The following is a 9,953-nucleotide window of genomic DNA, read 5'->3' as shown; positions in this document are numbered from 1 at the left end:
TTTTTTTCATTTAATTGTGATTCAATCCAATCTAAAATACAATTTTGTAAAAATTATATATATATTATTTTTATCGTTTATTATTTTTTATTTTAATATAAAAAAATCAAACGGATTATTGCATATTTTAGAACGTAATTATAGCTAAAAAAACTTATCATACAATTGAAATTAAATAAGACAAGTCATAAAAGTAAGTATGAAAAAATATATCAGTAGTGTGATCTATCTCTAAGGAATTGAAACCATGAACTTTAGTATATTTTTTAATTTTTAATTTTTTTTGTTTAGTTACTTTTTAATTGGGATAAATTTTATTTTAAAAAAGATTAAACCAACCAACAAAAAAATGTCACATATCAATTTTATTTAGTAAAAAAATGCTTCAATTTTTTTTATTTGAATTGAAATAATTTTCAAATAAAAATATCTTCATTTCGAAATTCCATTGGATTTAGATTGTTGGGTGAGAAGGACGGTAGAGATTGGTTACTTATTTTTATTTTTTTTATAAAAAAACTCTTTTTGTTTCATTTACAATCTGATCGCTCATATTGTGACCGGATATGATCTAATGATGCTCATTTCAGTTTCAGACACCTCCTTTTATCATCCATGTACCATGCAACAGAGTTGCTCTCATAATTACAAGTCCCTAAATATTTGGCACTGATTATTTTTTAGTTATATTTTGCCCGCTATGCAAACATTTACTCCCTCTTCGTCACAAATACAGTTTTACAAAATGTGAAGTGACCGATAAAAAAAGGATTTGTGTGTACATTTGTTTGTACCTTGGTAAATGAAAGCCGTAAGAAGCTGTAGAACATGGTTCCAAGATTAACGATGCCCTTTCTCACCAAATCCCAACTAATGGTTCATTCAGCGATCCCTATACTTATTGGGGTTTTTTCCTATTTCTTAGTTATTCATATTATATGCCCCTAAAATGGGGTGAGAAAACACAGATGTAGAAGAATACCCAAATATTATGGCAAACAGAGAAACTGATATAACATGAATATTTGAACATCCATTTGTCCAGCTCTACTCCGCTGTCGTATCTTGCAAACCCATATATGGATTTTGTTATCTCGGGAGTCCATTGAGCCACACTTGGTTGTGGTTCACTGAATTGATTTTGCTTTTCTCAACCTAGCACGTGTAACACGAACAGGCTCTTCCATGATGGTCTCTTTAGGTGCAGGACTGGGGTTTGCATCAGAAGAACAAGATTCAATCTCTGCTGCAGCTTCACTAGTGGTTTGAAGTTGTGTAATCGCAGCTAAGATTTGTGATTTTTGCGCTTTCAAGACAGCAGAAGCTGGTGGTGCTGCTTCTTCTGCTGCATCTGATTTCTCTATTTGATGGGAACCAGATGATGATGAGGATGAGCTTGAAGAAGTTGATGGCTCTTTGGTCTCCTCATGGACTACAGCAGCTGCTCCCTTTTGCTTAGCTGCAGGAGGCTTACGACCTCTCCCAGCTTCTTGTGCCTGTAATTTGAAGTAATTCAATCAAATAGGTTTTCGGTGCTACAACTTTGTTATTAACACAATTGAGGTAACTATATATGTATCAGGTACAGCGTAACCAATAGTCTACAAAACCAAGAAAAGAAAACGGCTAGTCAGAATAATAGTCACTGTGGAACATGGTATGGCAAATTGCATTACACTCAGCAAGGCAAACTCGTTTCGGTCATAGTCTCAAGCTCTCAATCTATGTTTGGTTTACTGAGTTTTTAACCAAATAAGGATGACATACAATTGCCTTCCAGTAATATGCTTGAAACTATGCTAAAAGTACAATATTACCCGTTTATCCTGTTATGTCTCGCGGTAAAAAACCATTATCTATCCTTCACTCTCACTGTGACATTTTAGATCCTTTGCTTACTATCTCACGATTTGGTTTTCGATATTTCATCCCTTTTATCGATAACTGTAGTCGATTCATGTGGCTTTATTCCCTACATACTCGTTTGCATGCTATTCATTGTTTTCGCCACTTCAAACATCATTATGAAGACCCTTCTATGACAAACAATTGCTTCTTGACTCCAGCATCATCTATCCGATTTCTTGCCTTACACTCGCCAACAAAATGGTTGCAGCCTTGCAGAAAGGAAAATTTGCAAAAATATGGCTTTTACTCTTCTTTTCAAGCTCTATTTACCAAAATCCTGAGGTGTTGTTTGACTCGCAGAATTCAAATTTTTTTAAGGAAATTTGAATGGATCAATTCCTTTGACCAAATTCCAATTTCTTTGTTTGGTTCACATATTGAAATAGATGGAATCCTTTATATTCCTTTGAATTCCACAAATTAATGAATTCATAGGAATTGAATTCCATCCCTTTCCATCCAATTTAACCAACAAAGCCCACCTGCAGGTTGCCGCCACTACAACCATGCCACTACTGTCACTGTCACGACCCAACCCCTAAGCCCCCCCAACACCACTACTGTCATCGTCACAATCACCACCCACCCTACCCCAACCCACCACTTGATCACCATGCTACTATCGACACCCCCACCCAACGCCCACCCCCCCGGCCCTCATTACCCGGCCACCATGCCACCACTGTTGTTGTCACACCTGCCACCCCTGCCCATCCCACCGGCCACCATGCCACTACTGTCGTCGTCACAACTACCACCCCAACCCCACGACACTGCTGTCATCGTCACAACCCCCCCCCCCAATTCCTACCAACCAAACACATGGTCAAATATCATTCCAATTCCTTCAAAGTCAGATTCCTTTGATGGATTCTAATTCCACCAAAATCCATTCTGCGAACCAAAGGCCCAACGATTTGACGCTTTTGCAACTTCTATTTTCTTCATGTAATTATCATTTGGTGTACACCTTTCTATGTCTTTGTTATCCTCTCTAGATTTCACTCAGAATAACAAATTGTCCCCTAAATATGTTGCTTCCATTTTTCTTCGGGCATGTTGCTAAACATAAAGGTTATATCTATTTTGATCCCATCGCCTCCACAGCCTACAGCAGTCAAGAAGTGGTCTTTACATCTACACCAGAATAATAATCCTAAATCTTTCCTGATAATGTTCTTTACGATGCTTCTCACCACATAACCCCTACTCACATTACTGAAATCACTACTTTTCCCAAGCTAGTAAGACTCCTGAAGTTCTGCTTTGATTACTAATTAGACTTTGGTTTTGGTTCCATCTCCTCATGCTAATATTGTAGGTTGCAAGGGTTTGTACAAGCTTAAGTCCATTCAGAACGATCTATTAGTTGTTGTAAACCCATCTTGTTGCCAAGGGTTTTGTTCAGACAGAGAGTTGATTTTTCGGAGAAGTTCAACCTTATAGTTAAGCCTACTACCACTATTAGGGTTAACTGTCAGCTGCCTATCCTTGCAGCGGATATATTTGTTGGGTTTGATGTCAATAATTCCTTTTCAGATGGCTACCATACAAAACTAAGTGTCTCAGCCTCCTGGTTTTGTTACACTGCTAAGCCACATCATGTTGGCCTTCTCAAGAAGGCTATCTATGGACTCAAGTATCCTCACAAGCACAGTCTGAGAAGCTCTTGTATTCTCCTGTTCATCTTGGCTTTGCACAATGTGTTTTAGACACTTCGTTGTTCATGCATTGTACTTCGCCTCACATGTGTCATGTTCTCATATATGTTGATGATATTATTACCACAAGAAGTTCTACATACTTTTATTCAGATCTGATAGAAAAGCTGCACTCAAGAACAGAACAAGCTTTTCCAGTAACCACCAAAATAACAAAAATGATAAAAGACAATCAAGAGTACGATCTAGGGTGAGTCCAATTACTTTATTTTTTGAGTGAATAGCATTTCTAACCATTTTACTTGGCAAAAACGTGGTGATCAACCATTATGCTTTTATAAATGTATGGAAAACATTGCTAGTTAGCAAGAACACATAAATGGTTAAATTTTAATAAGTACGATGTTATTTTCGTGCATTTTTGTCAACTACAAAAGCTTTTCCATGCATTCTTGCCAATTATGATGTTCTTCATTACAAAATTGAAAGTACAATGGTTAGAAAAGCAACTCATTCTTTGATTTTTGCACTCTTCAACTATAATATAAGCATAAAGAACTTAACCTTAAAGGCTACATAAGCTGCATTCAAACACAGAGCAGTTCATCACAAACAAGTATGCAGTTAACCCCTTGATAATTGTGTGGCAAAGTAACAAGACAAATTACCTAAATGCTAGACTTGGTATTAGCATACAGCCACAAATAAGTCGCATTTTTCTTTACACTTACCAAATCCAATTACATGATAAAGGTAGGTTGGGTTCACATGAAGATAGAAGTAGGTTAGGAGTTCAAAAGGATTGCACAAATAATAAAATTAATACTTCAAATTTTCCCTGTTCGTATGACGAAAAATAAAATAAGCCTTCAGATGTAAAAATACTCTTTGTTACAGAAATACCGAAAAGTGTGAAATGTTCAATCGAAGTAGAGCATCAGGTATCATGAGAAATAAGTAAGCTAGACCCCAAGTCCTAACTTGGCACCAAAATATGGTCCACTCAAGAAGAAGTTATGTTATCCGATCATGTCCATTAAACTAGTGAATGCTATGAACCACATGGTAGCAATGAGAACGAAGCATGCAGCCATGCACAGTTCCTCAGAACCTTTATTTGTAAGATATTTACTATTCCAAAAACATAAGGGCATATTGTGATATGACCATCTAAGTTGTTCCAAAAGAAGCCAACACGAATGCGTTTTACAACTGCATGTTATAAATTAGTGGTTAAAGTGATCACTAGATCAGAATATATTGGATAAAAGATTAGCAACTGGTTTGCCATTCAGATGATTGAATTACTCCAAGGACCAAGCCATCTCCACACTAAAACAATCTGAATCCCACCACTAGTGCAGTATCAAACATCATTCATCAGCACTGGCAATACCACATGATTTGTAATTTGCATGGAACTCTCATAAACCTCACTGAAGAGATGGCTACCCACCCCATCTAGAAGACAAGAGACCAAGATGCAACAGATTTTCTTTCCAAATTGGGAATATTAAGCCAATTATATGCTGCAACTGACGAGAAACCCACATTGTATGATAGCAAATAAAATTGTCAAGGCCAGACAGGAAAGCACAATTATTCCATATAAATCATAATACCTGAGAAGGTCGAGGCTTCGGTGTTGATTGAGAGGCAATATATTGAAGAATATCAAAAGTTCTTGTTTGAACATAGTTTGCAGCTCTTTGCCAGTACAAAACTGCCATATCTCCAGCCATGATCCTCAGTTCCGCCAAATTACGATCAATGTCTGTTTCATGCTTTGAAATGTAGGGTCTAAAAAAGGAATCATAAACATATGCTGTCCCCTGAAATGATTGGAATGAATAAACAACTATGATGAAAATTGAAAGAGAATAAAAGCCCACTTCAGTCGTACACATTTCATTTGAGCTGAAACAAAAAAAACCATACCTTTGTTTTGGGGTACCACAAGTACACGTAAAATGCCAACTTCGCTTCGCTGTACATAGGAACCCTTCACAAGTAGAAAACAGGAAAGCCAATATAACAAAAGGCAAAGCTAAAAGTTTGTCAGAGTCATACCTTATCAACATCTAATTTATGTTCTTACCATGAAATAAATGTGTCACCAATCCTTTCACAAACGGTTAGTACAGCAACCAAGATCCTGAAAATAATATCTATAAGGTTTTAACTTTTAAGCACAAAGCTCTCTTATTACCAGCAACACATGATAATACCAGTATTGGCACCAAAAGCGGAGTTGCTCGATATCAGGCTTGTTCTTCTCCACTGATTTGAAGCACTCATAGGCTGGATATGCATAACCAAACACCATCCTGCACGTAATTAAGTAGTGCCATCAGCAGAGAAATCAAAAATAAATTCTCCCAACAGAAAAGATACGAGTTAACTGACATACACAAGCCCTCTGGTAAAAAAGGATCCAATCATCTTGTAACCCTGTCAGAAACAATAACCACAATCATTAAATTGCAAACTCCACAACCAAAATAGGTCTGAAAACCATGATACAAATAAAGTCAAAAAAATCAATAAATTAATGAATTAGTTTAGCAAAAATGAACTGAATCCGGCATAATGTTAAAAATCATTGGACGAACCACAGCCTGCCGAGCTACCATCAACTATGCATAAACCATTGTGACAATTAATCAAAAGTAGAGTCATTTTGAAAGTCAAAAATATTTCAATTCACCTTTTCCTCCTTTTTCTTTGTATATGCAAATATAATAAATACAATTACAAGAACTTTTAGTGCCTAAAATAAGATGATCACTGCAATTCCAAGCATACTGTCCTAAAAAGAAGAAAAGGAGAACAAGGTGCTCAAGTATTTCTTAATGTTCTTCTATTATTCAACAAACAGCATAATATACTGGTATCTATGATGATGAGCTCTAAACATCAGCAGTGCTACAAACCAAATGGACAGACAATGAAACACAATCTTCAAGTAAACCTATTCCTGTTCATCACATTAGAAAAATAGAGAAGAAACCTGGAAATGATAAACCAAAATTTACGCAGTCACCAACTATGAATAAAGAAACAGAAACTTGTCCAATTTTCTTCATCTCTACTCTAACCTCTCACTTCCACAAATAGAATCATCTAAGCAAAAAGGCATATATACTATCAAAAGGAACATATCTCGCTTTATTATTGTCCAAGCATAAAAACTGCTAATTTCTCTAAAAGTTAACAAAAACCACAAACGCATAAGAGTATGCTGTACTTCATCTTACCTAACATTAAACAATGTCTAAACAGCCTCAGCATTGAACATCAAGAGCAGAAAGAGAAAAAGTAATAAGCTTGGAGCCAGCGTGCTAGATACATTTTGAGGGACCCCTTTCTGAACAAATATAAATTTGTGACGGCATCTACAATCTTTAGCAAGAAGCGAATTGTCACTTCTATGAGAAGCAGCAAACTATAGCTATCAATGCAAAGAATTCTCAAGATGCTCTGCAATCTAACCCAGCAATCTTTGATTCCTGGGTGCCACGTCTAGAACAAGATAATAATCAAAACTGAACTTAAAAATCACAGCAAAGATATATCTCTAGGTGAAGCGTTTAAGCATCACAAACTCATACAAAAACTAACATTCATCAAAAACCTAGAAAATGGGAAATGGAGATATTAAGTCGCGATTAACATCATAGCAATCAACCGAAATTTTGATAAATAAATGCACCAGAAATAGCATCACACAATGCAACCAAGAGTTCACAGCAACCTCCAAAAGAATATCGCGATGAATGTAGGAACAAGTAAATGAAAAATTACCGTGCGTTTTACTGATTGCCGTGAACTAGATGTAACTGAAGAGAAATGGCAAAATACAATACACTGGTAACAGAGAAATCAAGTAACAGGGAAGTCCCGACGTAGGAGAAGAAGAAGAAGAAGCCGCGCCGCCGTTACGCGACGGCGAACCGTTGCGACGTTTGGTGAAGGAGAGAGAAGAACAGGAAACGATTTGCGTAGTTTGAAATTATTCTATTTTTCTCCCTCTCTTGCACACGGCTTTTGGCCTTTTAAACAAACATAATTTCCTGATTTATCTTTTTTAGATGAAATAATTAAATTGTTCAACTAAGGTGTTGTTTAGGATTGTTTACAACAATAATTTATTGGTGACACACCAGTAATAAGCATTTTTGAGCATTTGGATAAACAACTTATATCGGTGCGAAACCAGTAATAAAGAGTTTTTAAAAAAGTTAAACTCTTCTAACTTATAATGGACTGATAAGTGTTTTTGTAGACAAATCATAAGTTGTTTCAAATAAGCAATTCCAAACACCCCCTAATTACACCTAAAGATTTATATAACCCAGAATATTAATAAATTTATATTTATATAACTAGAAATACTTTTACTAAAAGTTATATACTTATCCTAAAAAATTATTATAAAAATATTGATGTTATTAATTTTAGTCCAAGGATATCAATCTGAAGGTCTATTTTTCTCATTCAACGACAGAGGCAAAGTCTTATGATAAATGATGGTATTTTGTATTTGAACAAAGTCGTTTCACTTATTCATCAAGTGCGTTACATGTCGTCCTGTCTCTTTGCCAAACTAAGTTACACGTCGATGGCGTTAAATATTAGCTATTAGAATTAAGAAATACTCATAAACTAACAAGCTACCATCATTTATCATGTAGTGTTAGTCCAATATAGTGACAGAGGCTATCATGAGAAAAATAAAAGATTTTTGCAATCAATTAATTTAAGTTTCAGTTGTTTAGCATCACAGACCGATTAAAAAACATAGAGATGTAAACTCATAAACATAATCACAATTGATTTTAACAATAACAAATCATGTTAAATGTGTGAATTGAGGCTTATAGCAACAATGACTCTATTGTGGTCTTCCTACTTAAGTTATAATCGCTATAAAGTTGTGACTGTGATCCATGTAGTAAAAATTATTCATTCAACGGTGTATCAAATATTGTAATTTAAAATAAAAGTTCTAAAGCTGAAATAACTACTCATTCCCTTACAACAATATAATCTCGTCATAAAGTTGATCAGTCCGTTAACAAAAGCCAAATGCAAGTATGCAACAAAAAGAAAACCCATTGAAATCGAAAAAAAAATTATATATATATATATATATATAATTTTTTTATTTTATCTTTTTTAATCTATAAACAATGTTATCACACTTGTTTTTATAGATTCTTGTTAAGTTTTTCTTTTTGAAAAAAAAAATATTAATGTGATAAAAAAGAATTATTGTGATTCACTTAAACTTCAAGTAATGTACTTAATAAGGTGTCTAACATCAATTAAAATACCCAATTTATAAAACTAAAATTTAATGTGACATATAATTGACAAAAGATTCATGTAAGTAGTAATGGATAACAAGCCAAGTACATTTGTGGGCCCTTTGTCAAAGCATCATTGTTGAGAGGGTCAATAAACATTCACGGTTTCTTAACCTTTGAGTTTTGTTTCTTTTTTATGGTGTCGAAATCTGAAGTGTTATTTTATTTCTGATTAATAAAAGATAATATAGAAGTATGTAATCTGAATTAATATGATTGTTTGTTTTTGTAAACTAATAAATGCTTGAATTTGTTTAAATTGTCTATTTTACCGATTAGAAAATTTTGATGTTGAATTTATATATAAGTTTATATAATTTTACATATTTATTCATCATCATTACAAAATTTATATTTAAGATATATAATTAGCATTTATTTAAACTAAAATATGTCATCAACGGTATTTAACATATTTAAATCTTATTAAAGTACAGCAATTGAGATATGTGAGAATCGATCTTGTAATAATCAATCGAAAGAAATGATCGACTAAGGTTTATCGATTGAGAAATGACTTTGCTAAAGGTTTCGAAAACAATACGAGACAAATAGAATGTTGGTTTACCTCTTACCAGATAAAAAGACAATAAAATATAAGTGTCTCTGAAAAATTGGAAAAAACAAGCAGTTTGAATGACTACCTCTTAACGAATCATACATAAAAGACTAATAAGATTTTTTTTTTTCAAAAAACAAACAAGGTCTTGGTCTTGTTGAATTGCTCAAGCCAAGAAAAAAAGTTGGAGTTTTCCACAACAAGATATAATAAGATTTTAGGTTTAAATCCAGTCTTGCTCGTTCTGCTTTAGACATCGTGGTATAATTTTTTCATTACGGTCATGAGACCTGTATCATAAAAACGTCCTAAGAGATAGCACAAACCTTTTTTTTTACAACTTTATCCGTTTCATTGAAATATGACATTTCTTTAATATTAAAAAGAATATTCAATAGAAAACATGATAGTTTTGTTATACAAAATATTTTAACATCAATGTTTTCAGTAATACTT

General features: G+C 34.1%; 1 protein-coding gene across 1 annotated transcript; it reads right to left on the bottom strand.

Moving 5' to 3' along the window:
* Positions 1-971: 971 nt before the first annotated feature.
* On the bottom strand, positions 972-7,558 carry LOC112521282 (putative HVA22-like protein g). Its single transcript, XM_025130044.1, has 7 exons — positions 7,374-7,558; positions 5,980-6,020; positions 5,798-5,896; positions 5,668-5,724; positions 5,508-5,571; positions 5,192-5,401; positions 972-1,496 (listed from the first exon to the last, which is right to left on the bottom strand). The coding sequence occupies exons 2-7, from the start codon at positions 6,009-6,011 to the stop codon at positions 1,128-1,130; spliced, it is 831 nt and encodes a 276-aa protein (XP_024985812.1). The 5' UTR covers positions 6,012-6,020; positions 7,374-7,558; the 3' UTR covers positions 972-1,127.
* Positions 7,559-9,953: the final 2,395 nt, after the last annotated feature.

The sequence above is a fragment of the Cynara cardunculus genome (assembly GCF_001531365.2).
Source record: "Cynara cardunculus var. scolymus isolate 2C chromosome LG 11, CcrdV1, whole genome shotgun sequence".
NCBI classification, from domain to species: Eukaryota; Viridiplantae; Streptophyta; class Magnoliopsida; order Asterales; family Asteraceae; genus Cynara; species Cynara cardunculus.
This window is presented reverse-complemented; position numbering and strand designations above follow the sequence as displayed.

Coding starts and splice junctions, on each gene's coding strand:
- LOC112521282 (XM_025130044.1), bottom strand. CDS start 6,011: ATGATTGGATCCTTTTTTACCAGAGGGCTTGT. Junction 5,402..5,507: donor TGTGGTACCCCAAAACAAAG/GTATGGTTTTTT, acceptor CAATCATTTCAG/GGGACAGCATATGTTTATGA. Junction 1,497..5,191: donor CGAAGCCTCGACCTTCTCAG/GTATTATGATTT, acceptor TTCAAATTACAG/GCACAAGAAGCTGGGAGAGG.